At 62.9% G+C, this 18,658-nt stretch overlaps 1 protein-coding gene across 1 annotated transcript in view; it reads left to right on the plus strand.

Moving 5' to 3' along the window:
* LOC130039730 (mucin-5B-like) overlaps positions 1–18,658 on the plus strand; it is a 45,817-nt gene that overhangs the window by 12,991 nt on the left and 14,168 nt on the right. Inside the window, exons 2-26 of the mRNA XM_056131606.1 lie at positions 9,239–9,321; positions 9,465–9,726; positions 9,804–9,918; positions 10,068–10,158; positions 10,379–10,485; positions 10,984–11,185; positions 11,365–11,490; positions 12,004–12,121; positions 12,212–12,350; positions 12,513–12,623; positions 12,704–12,773; positions 13,017–13,154; positions 13,360–13,524; positions 13,723–13,817; positions 13,905–14,031; positions 14,139–14,394; positions 14,788–14,843; positions 15,077–15,177; positions 15,273–15,424; positions 15,695–15,833; positions 15,912–16,022; positions 16,663–16,842; positions 17,128–17,367; positions 17,878–18,034; positions 18,452–18,580. Of these exons, the coding sequence (XP_055987581.1) occupies positions 9,239–9,321; positions 9,465–9,726; positions 9,804–9,918; positions 10,068–10,158; positions 10,379–10,485; positions 10,984–11,185; positions 11,365–11,490; positions 12,004–12,121; positions 12,212–12,350; positions 12,513–12,623; positions 12,704–12,773; positions 13,017–13,154; positions 13,360–13,524; positions 13,723–13,817; positions 13,905–14,031; positions 14,139–14,394; positions 14,788–14,843; positions 15,077–15,177; positions 15,273–15,424; positions 15,695–15,833; positions 15,912–16,022; positions 16,663–16,842; positions 17,128–17,367; positions 17,878–18,034; positions 18,452–18,580 (3,470 nt within the window). The remainder of the gene's footprint in view (positions 1–9,238; positions 9,322–9,464; positions 9,727–9,803; positions 9,919–10,067; positions 10,159–10,378; positions 10,486–10,983; positions 11,186–11,364; positions 11,491–12,003; positions 12,122–12,211; positions 12,351–12,512; positions 12,624–12,703; positions 12,774–13,016; positions 13,155–13,359; positions 13,525–13,722; positions 13,818–13,904; positions 14,032–14,138; positions 14,395–14,787; positions 14,844–15,076; positions 15,178–15,272; positions 15,425–15,694; positions 15,834–15,911; positions 16,023–16,662; positions 16,843–17,127; positions 17,368–17,877; positions 18,035–18,451; positions 18,581–18,658) is intronic.

Here is an 18,658-nt window from a genome sequence, read left to right on the forward strand (position 1 = left end):
CTCGCCACGGCCACCGGGTAAGGGCACCGTGGCACCTGCACCCCTGTGGCTGGGGAGCCTGCCTCTGCCCGGCAGGTGCGGGGTTCAGCGGGAATGGACGCGTCACTGGCCGCGCTGAGGTGTGTGTTGAAGCCACGCCTCCACCACATCGGCCTCGAGAGCCTGTGTCGGTTCATGGCTCCCAGCCAAATGCCCCTCTTAACACAGACCCTGGGCTTTCCAACACCTTATCCCAAAATGGGTGAGTTAAGCACAAGTGCACAGAGGAAAATTATGGCTGTAAGGACCTGCAATCAAATTGAAGAAATATCCCAAGCCAATAGTCTTACTAGACACCTGAAGCAACAAGAAAAATCAAAGTAACTCTATGTCTGCAGAAGCAAAGAAATGATAAAGGTCAGAGCAGAGATACATAAAACGGGAAAAAAGTGATCACAAATATCCCCTCACAAAACACCCTCGCCCCAAAATAAAGAATTTGTAAGGAACTAAGTTCAGGAAGTCCCTGTATGTCATCCAATACTCCTGGCTGATATTCAATTTTCTGTCCTTAAAAATGTATTCCCTGCCTGATGGTTATAGCTGTTTTTTGATTCTTCAACCTTAGACAGGTCTTAGATGCAAAAAATCTTTTTAAGTTCTTCCTTAATTAAATATTTATTACTCTTCTGCTCTTAAAATAAAATAAAATAAAATAAACTATGGCAAGCAAAAAAAAAAAGGGGGGGGGCGGGAAATCCAAAGCAATCCAAAAGCTCCTTCATTGCAAAATGCAATAAAACTGACCAAATTTTAACTAGATGGGATAAGGAGAGAAGAAAAAAAACTCTGAAATACTAAAATCAGAAATAGAGACTCTCCAATTAACTTTACATATGAAAAGGTGGGCTTAAGCGACAGCACAGCGGCAGGGCATTTACCTTGCACGCGTCCGACCTGGACCTGGCCGATACGAGTTCGATTGCTTCGCGCCTCTCAGAGAGCCTGGAAAGCTACTGAGAGCATCTCGCCCGCATGGCAGAGCCTGGCAAGCTCCCCGTGACGGATTCGATATGCCAAACACAGTGACAACAAGTCTCACGATGGAGACGTTACTGAGCCCGCTTGAGTAAATCGATGAACAACGGGAGGACCGTGCTATAGGCCAGTGTTATATGCAGATGGTTATAGGAGAAACGCAAACAAACCGAGGCCTACTCAGTCCCCTGGAGGAAATGGACTAAGTCACAGAAACAGGTCATCTAACGAAACGGACTCAGAACATGGGAAGGAAGATAATTAGAGCTGCAGCTCCTAAGAAGAGTCACTGGCAACCAAAACCTACCCAGAGGAGAGAAGCCCAGTGCAACTGATGAATTTCACCAAAGATTTGTTTTGCTTCATTTTTGTTTGTTTAAATTTATTTATTGAATCACCATGAGAACAGTTACAAAGCTTTCATGTTTGAGTGTCAGTCATACAATGACCAAATGCCCATCCCTTCATCAGTGCACATTTTCCACCACAAAACCCCCAGTATACTCCCCATCCCGCCCCTACTCCTGCCTATGTGGCAGATAATTTCCACATTACTCTCTCTACTTTGATTACATTCAATATTTTGACACCAATCCCACCCTTATCATTTGGAATTTCCCCCAACACTCAGACCAAAAAGGCAACGTTAAACAGTTTGTTTTGTATTGCTGGTTATGAATAGCATATGGTGATGTCGTCCGACTGCAGGAGTGGCCACGCAGTCTCAGAATTCTAAATTTTTAGTAATTAGGGTCTGGAGGGGCTGGAGCGATAGCACAGCAGATAGGGTGTCTGCCTTGCACACCGCCGACCCAGGTTCAATTCCTCTGGCCCTCTCGGAGAGCCTGGCAAGCTACCGAGAGTATCTCGCCCACACGGCAAAGCCTGGCAAGCTACCCGTGGCATATTCGATATGCCAAAAACAGTAACAACAAATCTCACAATTTGTTGTGAGACGTTAGTGGTGCCCGCTCGAGTGAATTGATGTACAACGGGGACAGTGACAGGGTCTGGGGAGATTTCCACCAAGAACCGCTTGGTTCTGAGATTCGTTTGTCTGTCTCTGGGATCAGGGCCGTTAAGGAGCTTAATAAGTAGCTGGGGGCTGTTTGTGGGCATCATTTCAGGGTCCTGTTGGGGCAAGAGAGGAGAGGAACCGGCTCCTCTCGTGTCCTGTGAGGCCTGGTGTGTGTCCACTGCTGGCCAGTACCTGGGTGTAGGATAGCACTGTTTTGTCTTTCCAGCATAGCCTCAGGTAGTTTATTGGGTTGCTCCCATCACAGTGCTCCCATTCCTCTGTGTTTATTTGTAACTTCTTTCTTTGTGCTCTGTTGACTTATTTTTCTCTTCTCCCTAAGTCCTTTGTATAGTTTATTCAGAGCAATGTCCTTTTTGTATGGACACAAGAAGACAGTATGCTTTTGTTATGTGACTCTCAGTGATATTTTCCTCCTGGGCATCTGTTATCTCACCTAAGCCTCAGCTGCCCTTTCTTCCTAGCGCCCCCGAAAGCAGGGTCCCGACGAGGGACTGGATGGAACCGGGGCAAGCAGGGAGCTATGTGCTACCCTGGCATCGAGATGGGCCTGGCCAAAGCGCCATCATGCCTGCCCTTAAACTTGGCAAAAACTGGTAAGGAGGGAGCATCCACTAATTCATCTCACGAGACCATCATTTCCCTGATGATGGCCAGGAAAAGAAATCAAAGAAATACAAGAAAAGAAAACTGCATTATGGTGAATACGAGTGCAAAATTCCACAACAGGCTCCAGCAAACTGGCTCAGGGTAGATGAAAAGTCCACAGAGGCTGTACACGAAGACCAAACAGGGCTCACCCTGGAATTGAAGTTGGCTCACACACACAAACAACACGCAACACCAGGGTCATCTCATCACAGAAAGGTCCAGAGCTTCCACGCAAGTGATGCAGAAGGTAATTTGCCGAACTTCAAGATTCTCTGATGATTTTTTTAAGTAGCCACAAAGAACAGAAGAGAAGATCTCTCCTTCCCAGACACAGATGATGTGCTCTGAGAACTGAAAATTCCACCCCAAACAATGGTTCGAGTTTGCTGGGGTCTGTGTTCTCCCACCCCCGCCCCCAATCCAGATGCTGAGTCCCGAGCCTGGAGCCTGGACGTGACGGGATGGGACTGTGCTTGCTCTGGGCTCACAGCCCTCGGAGCGAGCGCCTGTTAATCGGAGACGCCCAGGCAGCCTCAGTGGAACCTGAGCAGGCTGGCACTGTGGTCTGGGACTCCACCCCCCCAGAACCGTGCAGATAAGCTAGCGCTGATAAGCTCTCTGCACAACAGCCCGACAGACGAAGACAAGGCTAATGAGTGAACTTAGCAGACCTGCCTTACACGAGCAACAAAAAGCTCAAAAGATAATTAAGAAAACCATTTCACTGGCAAGAGCAGCCCAAAGAATAAGCTCTCTAGGTACAGGGTGAGGAGAACACCCAAGGGGCTGCGGGCGCATACGGGGGACCCTCTGGTTCATTCCTGCAAGTGTTCCCCCAGATGTGCCCCCGTCACTCCCGGGAGTAGCCCACACACAAAATACTCAACAATACACATAACCAGGGCGGAAAAAATGAGGATGACAAACACCACTGACGGTCACTCAAGAGCCGGCGGGTGACCATGACAGAGCCCCGACCGCATGGACCTCAGGACCCCGTGCTCAGAGGCCCTATTTCCCAGGAACTCAGAACTGCTGCAGCTCCTGCCACAATCCCAGGGTCGCTCTGCAGGGCTTCTCTCTAAAATCCATGCAGAATCGTAGGAACCCCGAAGAGCAAAAATATCTTGGGACAGGACAAAATTGGAGGCATCACAATCCCTGATTTCAATATGTCACACAAAGCTACAATGCTAAGCATTGGCATAAAGAGCCAAATGGGGGTGGGTGAGTGAGAGAGCGGGGAGAGAGGGAAGGGAGAGAGTGAGAGAGAGAGGAGGGGGAGAATGAGAGCGCGAAGGGAGGGGGGAGGGAGGGATGAGAGAGGGAGGGGCGGGGAGGGAAAGAGGAGAGAGGAAAGGAAGGGGAGAAGGAGGAGTTAGAGGGGAGAGGGAGAAAAGGTGGGCTGGCGACACAGCCCCAAAGGAGAGAGAGAACCAAAGGGAATGCCCTGCCACAGAGGCGGGGGGGGGGGGGGGGGATGGGGGGGGAGGAAGATTGGGACCCGAGGTGGTGGGAAATGGGCACTGGTGGCGGGATGGGTACTCGATCATTGTATAACTGAAACCCAAGCACAACAATTTCTAAGTTTGCAACTGTACCTCATGATGTCTCACTAATAAAAATTAAAAAAAAAGGGTGGGCTGGCGGGATGGAGGGGCGCGATCTAGGAGCAGCTGGGCTTCAGGCTGGTGAGGGGGGAGGAACCGCCTTTGCCACAAAGAGGGCTTTGGAAATGGGGTACCTATCTCAAAGAGGGATTTGGACCCCACCCCTAAGCTGACTGAAAATGAGCTCAGTTAGGTCAAAGGTCCGGAAGCGAGGGCTGAGGGGAGGTGCAAATAAGGAGCCCCGAGCAGTGTCGGTGATTCCTTGGTGAGACCCCGAAGCTCCGGCAGCAAGAGAACCCACACAGGGGGCTGCGTGTGGGGACAGGAGAGACACGGGACCCCCGAGGACCCGAGGGGGCAGGGGAGACGCGCTGTGTCAGCAGACCAGAGGACCCCACCCCACGCCCCAGCACCTGCGGGAGGGGCTGCGAGCAGCATGCGGGAACCTCGGTGAGCACGGGGCTGCGATGTGGGTCCCAGCCCCGGCCTTCCCATCCCGTGGCCTCTGCCCCTCCTGCCCAGGCCCCGGCCAGGACAGTTCCTGGCACTGTCCCGGGAGCCGCGGGAGGCCGCTGGCTCGGCCCCTTCCCGGCAGGGCCGGGCCTTCCGCAGCATCTGTTCTCGGCTCCCTCAAGTGTGAAGATGTAAACGGGCAGCGCAAACAGGCTCAGCTCCCGCGGCTGCCGCATCCGGGATGTCTCAATCCTGCGCCCGCCAGCCCCAGGACCCCAGCCGCTCCGCCCCCACTGTGCCGGGGGTGGGGCGGCCAGAGCCCCACCGGGGCCCAGGTGGGTGCCCCGCACCCCCTGCCAGGGAGGCACCGCTGCACTGCGTCCTGGCAGAGCACGGCCCTGCGCTGAGCTCCTTACTTGACCCCCAGGCCCCCCAGCTGCCTCGAACTCCTTACCTGAGTCCCTTACCTGAGCCCCAAACCCTTTACCTGAGCCCCCGAGCCCCTTACTGCACCCCACACCCAGCCCTGCCCTTTCTCAGCAGAGACAGGTAACACAATGTAGCCAGTGGGGGCCCCGCTGGGAGGTCAGCAGGGGGCCCACCTTCATGGTCAGTGGGGACCCCACTGGGCGGTCAGCAGGGGGGCCCCACCTTCATGGTCAGTGGGGACCCCACTGGGTGGTCAGCAGGGGACCCCACCATCATGGTCAGTGTGGACCCCACTGGGCGGTCAGCAGGGGGCCCTACCTAGATGATCAATGGGGAACCCATTGGGCAGTCAGTGTGGACCCCAATGGGCGGTCAGCAGGGGACCCCACCTACATGGTCAGTGGGGACCCCACTGGGTGGTCAGCAAGGGGCCCCACCTTCATGGTCAGTGGGGACCCCACTGGGTGGTCAGCAGGGGGCCCCACCTTCATGGTCAGTGGGGACCCCACTGGGTGGTCAGCAGGGGGCCCCACCTTCATGGTCAGTGGGGACCCCACTGGGCGGTCAGCAGGGGGCCCTACCTGGATGATCAGTGGGGACCCCATTGGGCAGTCAGTGTGGACCCCACTGGGCAGTCAGCAGGGGACCCCACCTTCATGGTCAGTGGGGACCCCACTGGGTGGTCAGCAGGGGACCCCACCTTCGTGGTCAGTGGGGACCCCACTGGGCGGTCAGCAGGGGGCCCTACCTGGATGATCAGTGGGGACCCCATTGGGCAGTCAGTGTGGACCCCAGTGGGCAGTCAGCAGGGGACCCCACCTTCATAGTCAGTGGGGGCCCCACTGGGCGGTCAGCAGGGGGTCCCACCTTCATGGTCAGTGGGGACCCCACTGGGCGGTCAGCAGGGAACACCACCTTCATTGTCAGTGAGGGCCCCACTGGGCGGTCAGCAGGGGGCCCCACCTTCATGGTCAGTGGGGACCCCACTGGGTGGTCAGCAGGATTATCCATCCACAAGGTCAGTGGGGACCCCCAGGCTCAGGCATGGAGCAGGGATGGGGGCTGAAAGCAGTGGGGCATGAGGCCACATGACCCCAGACAGGGACGTGGGCCTTTGGGGGCTCCCTAGCCATTGTGCAGGAGGCCTGGCAACCCTGGCTGGGCCGATGGTCCCACACAGGGGCCCACGGATGTGGGGCTGGGCAGTGCTGGGGGCCGAAGCCTGGTAAGGGGCTGCATCCGGTGGGACGCTACAGCTCCTACCTGGGGCTTCTGGGGGTGAGACCCCCCCCAGGCATCCCCATCACGGGCCAGCCCTGCCACCTCCGACCCCCACTGCCAGGCTGCGTGATGGTCCTGGAGGGGAGGTGACCACGCCTTTCTCCCGGGGATCAGGGTCCCCTGGCCACTCCCCAGGGCCACCTTCAGCCCAGCAGCAGCCTCAGGGCAGGCTGACCCCTCCCCGACGGGGCAGGCGGGGTGGGGTTCCACACTGGTCCTTCCTCCTGAGAGCAAACATACGTGGCAAGTGGGGGGAGCGGGCAGCGCCCCGAGTGCCAGCTGGGCTCTGGGCCAAGACTTCCTGCTACATAAGCCCCAGGGCCCCCAGGCCAGCGAGCGCCAAGCCGCACTCCCCAGACCCACTGCAGGCCCCCAGCATGGGCACCAGGCACTGGGCGCTGCCCTGGGCCCTCTGGGTCCTGCTCTTGGTGCCGAAGGCAGGTAAGGCTGAAGATTCTGCGTGCAGGGGTGCGGTGAAGACCACCGCAGGTTCCTGCTGGGAAGGGGACGCACTCCCGGGGACATTTCCAGGGCCTCAGTCTCTGCAGCCGGGTCCCTCCGGACACCACGGAGAGGACGAGGTTCAGGGTTGGGACGGGGGCTCTGGCCAAGGCCCCCGTGGTCCCTGCACGGCTCCTCCCTCTGCCCCTTAAGACCCGCTGAGGGACCGGATTCCTCCAGGGAGATGGGACCGCGATGGCCAGTGGCTATAGCCCTGCCCAGTCTATCTCCCGGGGCCTCAGCAGGGAGGGTGCCGAGACTCAGGGTCAGGGGTGGGACTCTGTTCAGGAGAGGGGTCTGACAGGGCCCCACGCCCACTATCTAGGAGTGAGGGGTGGGAGGGTCTTCCTCCAGCTATTGTGGGGGTGTCCTGGAAGCTGAACCCCACCAAACGCCCACCTACCTACCTACCCACCTGTCCACCTGTCCACCTGCCCACCTGCCCACTGAGGCTCGGGTTTGGTTTCCACAAGGACTGGTATCCTCCCTGTCCCAGAACGGGTGCCCCTTCTCCGGGTGTGTTTTCAGGAGTGAGGGGAGCCCCCGGTAGGGGGTGGGTCCTGGGTGTGCCCACCAGGCAAGGCCTTTCCCCGAGGGCTCCCTGCTGCCACGTTGCAGGGAGCTGCTGGAACAGGGGTCCAGAGGGAGTGGCCTGCGTGGCCGGTGAGGGGTTTGTTGCAGGTGGGTGCTGTGGCTTCTGAGTGGGGTGGCAGGAAGGGGCAGAAGCCCCCAGCCCCAATGGGACACAGAGGGGGACAGACACACCAGCACCGGCCCCGGCAAGCTGGCAGGGCCTGGCCCAGCCTTCACCGCCTCCCGCCCGCCCTCCTGCCCAGTGATGGTCCTGCTGAGGAGCTGGCCCGGCCTGGCTTTCTGCTGACTCGTGTCCGAAAGCCTCCCTGCGCATGTCCGTGTCCCCAACAAAGCGTGTCTTTGTCCTTGGCCGAGGGACGCGCGGACGGTCAGGCCTCACCTAAGGTCAGGGGCAGCGGTGCCAATGCCTGTTCCTGACTCCACGCCCCGCAGATCGCCCAGTGGCCCTGTCCCGGGGACACGGACGGCAGGGGTCAGCGCCAGGCCACTGGCACAGTGCCCTGCCGGAACCTTCCTGATTTCATCATCTGCCCATGGGGACAGGGCCTGTCCACATGACCCCTGCCTCTCATGCAGCCCGCAGAGGTGCCGCCCAGAGCTGCTCAGAACTCCCCCTTCCCTCCCTCTCCACAGATACCCAGCAGGAAGCACAGCCCAGCTGGGCGGGCTCACAGGCCTCTGTGGACCCTCAGAGGATGGACTTTGGTACGCTGGGGTTGGGGGCAGTCGTGGACTGCAGTAAGGGCAGGGGGCTCCCAAACCACCCACATGTCACAGAGACCCTCCTGGGGTCCCCTGGCCACAAAAGGGCAGAGGAGGGTGAGGGTGGGGTGGTGCACGGAGAGAATTTAGGTTTGAACCAGAGTCCAACACTCCCACACACCTGCTCACACCTGCGCACTGCACCCCCTCACTCCTCACACATGCTCACAACTCACACACCCACCCACACCTCATACACCCCCACACCTCCTCACACACTCACACCGCCTGACACACCCACTCACACCTCACACACACCGACACCTCACAGACACCCACTCACACCTCCTCACATGCACCCACACCTCCTCACACACTCGCTCACACCTTCTCACACACCCACACCTCACACACAGCTACTCACACCTCCTCATACCCGTGCATGCCTGGTCACACCTCCTCTCCCACCCATATAACACCCACTCACACCTCCTCAGGCGCACACCCACACTCACAACTCCTCTCACACCTCTCCATGCACACATCCTCCTGTAGACTTCACACCTCATGCACACGCACTCCCTTCACACCTCCACACACATGTGCACACTCCACTTCCTCACATACACTCATGTGCATGCTCAGTGGCACATGTCTGGAAAGCCGAGAGCAGGAGTGTCTGGGGCAGGGGCTGGAGTGATAGTGCATCAGGGAGGGCATTTGCCTTGCACACGGCCAACCCGGGTTCAAGCCACAGCATCCCATAGGGTCCCCTGAGCACCGCCAGGCGTAACTCCTGAGTGCAGAGCCAGGAGTAACCCCTGTGCATCTCCGGGTGTGACCCAAAAAAGCAAAAAAAAAAAAAAAAAAAGGAGCGTCTGGGGCAGGCAGGAGGGTCCAGGAGAGGTCACTGTTCCGGGAGCAACCTGGGCTGAATCGGGGCCCTGGGGTGGCCCGAGACAAGGTGCTGGCGTGTGACTTGCCTGTCCTTTGCAGCCCAGCAGCTGAACTTCATCCCCCCTGCCATCCTTTTCCCCACCATCAGCCGTAAGTGGGTGCCACTCTGGGGGCTGGGGAGCACAGACCCGGGCTCTGACGCTGGGGTCTCGGGGTCTTGGGGTCTCTGGGCAGCTGGTGGGGCAGAGCAGGAGACTGTGCTGCCTGACGGGCGCCTCCTCACATCCCCACAGCCCCGAACCCCGCGCACAACGGCCGGGTGTGCAGCACGTGGGGCGACTTCCACTACAAGACCTTCGACGGCGCCGTCTTCCGCTTCCCCGGGCTCTGCAACTACGTCCTGTCTGCGCACTGCGGCGGCGCCTACGAGGACTTCAACGTGCAGCTGCGGCGCGGCATGGCCAACTCCAGGCCCACCATCACCCGCGTGGTCCTCAGGAGCCAGGGGCTGGTGCTGGAGGCCTCCAACGGCTCCGTGCTCGTGGATGGGCAGCGGTGAGCAGGCGGCCAGGGCCCGGGGCAGGCGCGGCCCTCCCGGCCCTGCAGAGGGAGAACTGAGATCCTCTACCCAGGGTGAAGCTGCCCTTCGCCCGTGCCGGCCTCCTGGTGGAGAAGAGCAGCAGCTACATCAAGGTCAGCGTCCGGCTGGTGCTGACTTTCATGTGGAACGGCGGGGACAGCGCCCTGGTGAGGATTCCCACGCTGGGGCACCCCCACACCCACTGCAGAGGCTGGCCCCTCCGTTCCCCTGCTGGAGTGCGCCCCTCCAGGGATGGTGCCCTGGGGAGGTTGCCCCCAGCTGGGGCACTGAGAGGCTGACCCCTTCCCGCCCCCAGCTGGAGCTGGATCCCAAGTATATCAACCAGACATGCGGCTTATGCGGAGACTTCAACGGGCTCCCGGCGGCGTCTGAGTTCTACGCCCACAGTGAGTGGGGCCCCTGGCTCAGCTGGACCATCAGGGGCGGGGAGGAGTGTGGGTGGGGTAGGGCCCCCAGCTTCGAGCAGGAAGCAAGACGGTGGGGGCAGCATCCAGTCGGCAATGCCATCCAAACGGTGTCAAAGATCCTGGGCCTGGGTGGGGTCCCTCAAGCACCGCACCCTGCTTCAGGGCCTCTCAGCGACCCGGGAGGGTCTTCTCTCCACAGACGCCAGACTGACACCCCTACAGTTCGGGAACCTGCAGAAGATGGATGGGCCCACAGAGCAGTGCCAGGACCCCCTGCCCTCAGCAGCCGACAACTGCACAGACGAGGCGAGTGCCCAGGCCCGCCCAGCCCAGGCCCCGCTCTGGACCCCACTGTGGCCACAGGGGCAGCTGGGAGTGGGGCTCAGTTTCCTTGGCTGGGCCTTCAAGGCAGGGACTCACACAGGTTCTCTCCCCGACCCCCTGTTCTCCCTGCTGTGACCCCCCACACTTTGCTCCTCTACACGCATGTCTTAAGTGTGTAGACAGTGCACACGTGTGTCCCTTGAGGGTGCAGCACATGCACACACAGCTCCACTGGGCCTGCAGGCCGGGACCCCCTGAAACCAAGGAGCTCATGGCTTTGAAATGACATGGTCGAGGGCAGACGGCAGTGGGCTGGGGACAGAGGCAGGGGCCGTCTCTGCCCCTCGCAGCTGCCCTCCTCCACAGCTCACGCTGGGGGCGACCGTGTCCCCAGCTGAGGCGCCCAGCGGCCACTTCCCAGTGGGCCAGAACTGCGGGCGGGGTGCCCTCTCTGGGACTGAGCAGCCGTGTGCCCCCCAGGAGGACATCTGCCGCCGCACCTTGCTCGGCGCCGCCTTCAGCCCGTGCCACGCACTGGTGGACCCTGAGGCCTACGTGGCCGCCTGCACCCAGGACCTGTGCCGCTGTCCCACCTGCCCTTGCGCCACCTTTGCCGAGTACTCCCGCCAGTGTGCCCACGCCGGGGGCCAGCCCCAGAACTGGAGGCGCCCGGACCTCTGTCGTGAGTGCCCGTACTCCTCCGGGACCCTGGGACGGGGGCTCTGGCCTGGACACAGGGATCTGGCTGGGGGCCGGGTGTGCCAGAGAGCGAAGGGACAGCAGGGGCCTGGGGCCTGGGGGGAGGAACAGACCGGGGCAGTGTGGAACGGTGGTCCAGGCCAAATCTTCTCCCTCCCGCAGCCGCCACCTGCCCCCTCGGCATGCAGCACCTCGAGTGCGGCTCGCCCTGCGCCGACACCTGCTCCAACCCCGAGCGTGCCCAGCTCTGCGAGGACCACTGTGTGGACGGCTGCTTCTGCCCAGATGGTGAGTGGCAACGCCCCTCTGGGGCTTGCGTCATGCCTGCCCCGGCCCCGGCCCTCTGGACCCCGCCCCTGTCTTGGCCCCGCCCGCCTCTGGCCCCGCCCACTTTCTGGGCCCCGCCCCTCTCCAGACCTCGCCCACTGTCTTGACACCGCCCACTTCTGGGCTCCGCTACTGACCCCACCCCACCCGACCTTGCGTACTACTGGCCCCGCCCCTCTCTGAGCCTGCCCGTTTCCTTGGCCCTGCCCAACCCTGGGCTGCGCCCACTGTCTGGAACCCGCCCCTCTTCAGACCCCGCCCACCGTGTTGGCACCTCTGGCTCCGCCCACTTAGGGCCCGCCCTTCCTACTGCTGGCCCCGCCCCTCTCCAGACTCCCGCCCACTGTTAGCTCCGCCCCTCTCTGGATCCCGCCCGCTTCCGGCTCCACCCACTGCTGGCCCCACCCCCTCCATTCCCGGTCCAGGCCCCGCCCACTGCCCCTGCCCCGCCCCCTCACCCGCTCCTCCCTGCAGGCACCGTGTGGGACGACGTTGGCCAGACGGGCTGCGTGCCCCTGGAGCAGTGCTCCTGCACCCATGGCGGCCGCACCTACGCCCCAGGCGCCTCTTTCACCTCCAGCTGCAGTTCCTGGTAGGCGCCAGCCCTGTCCCAGTGAGGGCTCTGAGGACCCCTGTAGACCACCTGCCCCTCACGGCACCCTCTGCTCCCTCCCTCGCCCAGCACCTGCTCCGGGGGTCGGTGGCAGTGCCAGGACCTCCCGTGCCCAGGCACCTGCTCCGTCCAGGGTGGGGCCCACGTGTCCACCTATGACGAGAAGCTGTACGACCTGCACGGAGACTGCAGCTACGTCCTGTCCAAGGTGAGGCTGGGCCCCTCCCTGCAGGCCCCTGCCAGCCACTGCCCCCGCCCCCCGCAGAGAGGGAAACCCCAGCTCACACTCACAGGGGGTGGGGCCCCAGCAGCCCTCGCCGCTGGCCCGGGGAGCCCGCTGACCCCTCCCGCCCTGGGCTTTGCGCCTTAGCAATGTGCAGACAGCAGCTTCACGGTGCTGGCCGAGCTGCGGAAGTGTGGCCTGACAGACACCGAGAACTGCCTCAAAGCCGTGACACTCAGCCTGGATGGCGGGGACACGGTGAGTGGCAACCCCAGACACTGCCCGGGCAGAGGGCACCGGGGCAGGCCTCTCCCCTCTGACCGCCCCCTCCACCCCAGACCATCCGGATCCAGTCCAGTGGGGGAGTGTTCATGAACAGCATCTACACCCAGCTGCCGGTGTCCGCAGGTACGCTTCTGGGACCCGAGGGTGGGCCCACACCCTCCACTTCTGCTGGCCCTCGTGTCCCTAGAGAGTTCCAGAATAATCCATGGGACCGTCTGTGGTCCCTCCGGCAGGGGTCAGCACCCTGTGCCCAGCACGCTCATGCTTGGTGTTCCTGCCCCTGGTGGGGGTTAGGTGTCCCCAGCTTGCCCTGGGCTGGGGCCCCACGGCCGTGTGGGCAGCTCCTGATGGCGCTCCTGCCCACAGCCAACATCACCATCTTCAAGCCCACATCCTTCTTCATCGTGCTGAACACGGCCCTCGGGCTGCAGGTCCAGGTGCAGCTGGTGCCACTCATGCAGGTCTTCCTACAGCTGCTCCCAGAGCACCGAGGCCAGATGTGCGGTAAGGCGGGCCGGGGCGGGGCCAGGCCGGGAGGGGCGGGGCCAGGCGGGCGGGGCTCCGCCCAGACCCAGAGACCCTGCCCTGACTCAGATCCAGGGGGCTGCAGGTGGCATGGGGGAAGGTGGTCGCTGGGAGGGCAGCTGCTCCACCCCACGGGGCGCTGGTGCAGAGCCGGGGCGGCTGACCCCGCCGTCCCTCGCCGCAGGCCTCTGCGGGAACTTCAACCAGAACCAGGCCGATGACTTCCGCGCGCTCAGCGGCGTGGTGGAGGGCACCGCCGCCGCCTTCGCCAACACCTGGAAGACCCAGGCCTCCTGCCCCAATGTCAGGAACAGCTTCGAGGACCCCTGCTCCCTCAGCGTGGAGAACGGTACCCCCCGCCCAGGAGCGGGAGAGCAGGAGCTGCTGGGTGCCGGGAGGGCTGGGCTGGATCTGGTGAGGGGTCGCAGGTGGACCCGTAAGCAGGGAGGGGCCAGCCAGGAGGGGCAGCTGCCCGCCCAGATTCTAACCGGCGGGGGCACGTAAGGAAGGAAGCGGGGTCCGAGCCCAGCCTCCCTCCTGCCCCCAGAGAACTACGCCCAGCACTGGTGCTCCCTGCTCACGCACCCCGCCAGCGTCTTCGCAGCCTGCCATGGGGTCATCAACCCCACGCCCTTCCACTCGGTGAGACCCCCTGGGTGCAGGGCCTGCCGGGATGGGGGGGCAGCCCCTGGTGACCCGGGCTGCCCTGACGCCCGCGCTCGCCCCCAGAACTGCATGTTCGACACGTGCAACTGCGAGAAGAGTGAGGACTGCATGTGCGCGGCCCTGTCCTCCTACGTGCGCGCCTGCGCCGCCAAGGGCGTGCTGCTGGACGGCTGGAGGGACGGCGTCTGCAGTGAGTGGCCTGCGCCGCTCCCGGCCCCACCCTCCTCCTGGCAGGAGGGTGGACGAGAGGGGAGGGTGTCTGGGACGCAGCTGAGTGTCCTCCACTCCGACCCCCAGCCAAGTACATGAGCAACTGCCCCAAGTCCCAGCGCTATGCCTACATGGTGGACAGCTGCCAGCCCACCTGCCGTGCCCTGAGCCAGGCCGACGTGACCTGCGCTGTGGACTTTGTGCCCGTGGACGGCTGCACCTGCCCCCCAGGCACCTTCCTGGATGATGCCGGCGCCTGCGTGCCTGCCGAGGCCTGTCCCTGCTACTTCCGGGGCTCCGTGGTGGCACCCGGGGAGGTGGTGCATGACAACGGCATAGTCTGGTGAGAGACCCGGGCCCCTCGCCACAGCCCACTCGCACCCACCAGCGGAGCCTGCCCCAAGGCTCTTGGACTATGCAGGAGCTTCCCAAGGCATCTCTCTCAGTCTCCCCGGAAACCCACCCCTGAGCAGGGGGTGCAGACGGTTCTGGGCCCACAGAGGACGGATGGGGAAGGAGAGGGCCAGGGAGCTGTCCCTGTAGGGCCACGGTGGACCTCGCAACCGGTCCCCTCCACAGATAGAGCTCAGCCTCCTTCCCAGGCGCTTTTGTGCCCAGGTCTCCACTGTCCCCTCCCTAGTCCCGGTCAACACCTTAGGACCAGGCTGGGGCAACAGGGGAGTTCTGGATGTGAGGGGGCAGCGGTTGTGGGTTGAAACGGCGTCCTCTGTCCTAGCTCGTGTTCCAACGGCAAATTAAGCTGCCTGGGAGCCTCAGAGCAGAAGAGCAGAGGTACCTGCCACCCCTTCCGCCCTGGCCCCGCCCCTCCTCGCCCCGCCCACATCCCAGCCCCGCCCATACACCACTCCCCAGCTACCCCAACTCCGTGGACGGCCTGGCGTCGAGAATCCCAGGGAACTGGAACCGGGCGGGGTTCGTGCTGGTGCTTGTGGCTGGGCCTCGGCTCTGTCCAGTCCAGGGGGGCTGTCCTGGTGGGGTCCCTCTCCACGCATTCCTGTCCCCAGGGTGTGTGGCCCCCATGGTGTACCTGGATTGCAACAATGCCTCGGCTGGCACCCCGGGGGCTGAGTGCCTTAGGAGCTGCCACACGCTGGACGTGGACTGTGTGAGTGTGCCCCAAGACCATGGCCCACCGACCTGGGAGCCCCACTGGCCGGTCCCTGCACTGGGCAGCTGCTGACAGTGCCCTGCTCTTCACAGTTCAGCACACACTGTGTGTCCGGCTGTGTATGCCCCCTGGGGCTGGTGTCCGATGGGAACGGAGGCTGCGTGGCTGAGGAGGACTGCCCCTGCCTGCACAACGACGCCACCTACCGGCCTGGGGACACCATCAGGGTGGACTGCAACACCTGGTGAGTCGGGAAGGGGCAGGGCCCCCAGGGGGGCGTGCGGACACATGGGGCCATCTAGGAGGGCACAGGCAGCACCAGGCAGTGCGCAGGATGGGGAGACTGATGTAGGGGTGAGGGTGGGCCAGGTGCTGCGTCCTGGCCTCACTAGGCGCCCCACGGTGGGGGGTGCCCTGGCTCCCTGGACCATGGGGCTGGGGGTGCTGTCCCTGTGCGGGCCCTGGGCCCAGCTCTGCCACCGAAGCCCGTGGGCCGACACCTGATGCCTCGCAGCACCTGCAAGAACCGGCGCTGGGAGTGCAGCCGGCAGCCCTGTCTGGGCACCTGTGTGGCCTACGGGGACGGCCACTTCATCACCTTCGACGGCGAGCGGTACAGCTTCGACGGGAGCTGCGAGTACACGCTGGCCCAGGTGCGCCCACCCCCGCCTGGGTAGGGGCCCAGCACCCCTCCCCGCACAGGGCTGGGCTCAGCTCATCTCCCACCCCAGGACCACTGCGGCAGCAGCACCACCAATGGGACCTTCCGCGTCGTCACCGAGAATGTGCCCTGTGGGACCACCGGTGTCACCTGCTCCAAAGCTATCAAGATCTTCCTGGAGGTGAGGACCTCAGAACCAACACCACCCCCGCTGGAAATGCACCCCCGCCCCGGGGCTGGACTTGGGCTCAGCACTCGGGTCTTTCCTATGCCTCACGGCATCCCCGGGCTGGAGTCTCCCAGCTCAGCCTCTCCCTGGGTCCTCCCCTCCTAAGAACACAGCTCAGTAGACTTGGATCCACTCTGAGCCAGAGTCGCCCACCTGTGAAGACCCTCCCCCGGGAGGTCACATGCACAGGCTGGGGCACAGGACTTCAGGGGCTGTGGTCAGCACACCACACCTGGGGCACCTCCCACAGACAGAGTAGTTCTCCGGGAGAGAGCAGAGCAGCTGGCTGGGGGCCGCTGCCCGGGGCTTCACATAGCAGCAGTGGGCAGGGAAGGGGCGTGGCCAGGGGTGAGTGCTGAAGAGAGCCGTGGCCCCTTGTGGCTCACCCCTTGACTTCCCTTTGCTGGCAGCAGAGCTTCGTCCAGGCTCTCCCAGGCCCCATGTCAGGGCACTCGACCCTGACAACAGTTCCTCTGGGCTCACACTGCCCCCCGCAGGAGGGGTGGGCTCTGCCTCCCCCACTGGCCCAGCCCCACCCACAGCCCCACCCCACCCCGAGGCCAGCCCCTCAGCTCCGTGTGCCCCTTGCCAGAGCTACGAGCTGATCCTGCACGAGGGGACCCACAAAGTGGTGCAGAGGGGACCTGGCGAGGAGCTGCCCTACAAGATCCGACTCATGGGCATCTACCTGGTGGTAGAGACCCGCCACGGCCTGGTGGTGTCCTGGGACCGCAGGACCAGCGTGTTCATCCGGCTGCGCCAGGACTACAAGGCAAGGGGCAGGAGCAGAGCGCGGCAGGGGCGGGTGGTAGCTGGGTCCGAACCCCTGGAGATGAGTTGTGCCTGGGTGACCCGATTGCCCTCTGGCCCCAGTCACCGGACTGCTACAGGAGCCCACGCTGGGCGTCTGCTCTGCTCCGCCCTCCCGCAAACTCACTGGCCATCTCGGGGGAAACAGGGAAACTGTCCTCACGTTTCTCCAGCTGGCCGCTAGCTGTCCCCTCGGGCTGGCCCTGCAGCGGCAGCTCCCCACCCCCTCACGGCCTCTGATCTACAGGGGAGGGTCTGCGGGCTCTGCGGGAACTTCGACGACAAGGCCATCAACGACTTCACCACGCGGGGCCAGTCCGTGGTGGGCAACGCCCTGGAGTTCGGCAACAGCTGGAAGTTCTCCCCGTCCTGCCCGGACGCACCCGTCCCCAGAGACCCCTGCACGGCCAACCCCTACCGCAAGTCGTGGGCCCAGAAGCAGTGCAGCCTCATCAACAGTGCCACCTTCGCCGCCTGCCACCCTCAGGTGGGGCAGGGGGCCCTTGGAATGGCAGGCAGGGCTTGGAGGTGGGCTGCACTGTGGCTGCTCACCCAGGAAGGAGCTGGGTCTGGCCCTGAAGGGACCCCTGGGATGATCGGCCCCTCCTGCTCACAGCTCTGGTCAGATGACCTCATGTGTGGACAGTCGATGGGCAGCCTCAGTGCTCTGGGAAGTCCTTCCTTGTTCTAACAAGGACCCGGGGTCTGCTCCCCAGTCCGGGAGGACAAGTGGGGGCACACAGAAAAGGCAGGCGTGACCGTGGAGGTCCCATTTCCCCCGGTGCCCCTTCCGGAGAGCGTCACGGCAAGTGGCCAGAGGACAGGTGCCCCCAAGTGAGGTGCCAAGCAGAGGCCGGGAGAGGGACAGGGTGAGGGGAGAGCGACAAGGACCCCCGCCTCAACTGTCGCTGCCCTCAGAGGAGCTGAGGGTGGAAGGGCCTGGCCGAGCTGGCCACCACGTCGCTCCCTGCTGAGCAGCCCCTGGCCCGGCCCCCAGGTCGACCCCTCCAAGTACTACGAGGCCTGCGTGAGCGACGCGTGCGCCTGCGACTCGGGCGGGGACTGCGAGTGCTTCTGCACAGCCGTGGCCGCCTACGCCCAGGCCTGCCGCGACGTGGGCGTGTGCGTGTCCTGGAGGAGCCCCGACATCTGCCGTGAGTGGGGCTCCGCCTGCAGTGCTGAACCGGCTCCCGGCTCTGTCCGTGGTGCTGAACACGCTGTCCTTGGTGCTGTCTGCAGTGCCGGGGGGGGGGGGGGGGTCGGCTCTGTCCGTTTGCCTGGTGCTGACTGGGTGGGCCGTGTCTGTGGTGCTGCACTGCCATGCAGGGGTGCATCAGCCCTGCCTGTGGTACTTTCTGAGTGGTACTGGTTGGTGCAGGGTGAGATGCAAGCAGCAGGTGTGTGCACGCGCAGACACCAACACACATGCAGTACACACGTGTGCACATGTTCGTGTGCGTAAAACCCCCAGACAAGACAGCTACGTGAGGGATGGGGACTGCAGGGGTGCGAGACGGGACAGGGCAGCGGGGACTCCCAAGGCCACCTGAGCCTCTGTTGTATGTGCTCAGCCTTGTTCTGCGACTACTACAACCCCCACGGAGAGTGTGAGTGGCACTACGAGCCGTGCGGGGCCCCCTGCCTGAAAACTTGCCGCAACCCCAGTGGGCGCTGCCTGATGGACCTGCCAGGCCTGGAAGGTGAGCGCCACCCTGTCACAGTGCCGTCCCGACCGGGGACCCTGGAACCCCCTGCGGGAGAGAGGCAGAGATGGGAGG

Source organism: Sorex fumeus, unplaced genomic scaffold (assembly GCF_029834395.1).
Source record: "Sorex fumeus unplaced genomic scaffold, SorFum_2.1 ptg000093l, whole genome shotgun sequence".
NCBI lineage: Eukaryota > Metazoa > Chordata > Mammalia > Eulipotyphla > Soricidae > Sorex > Sorex fumeus.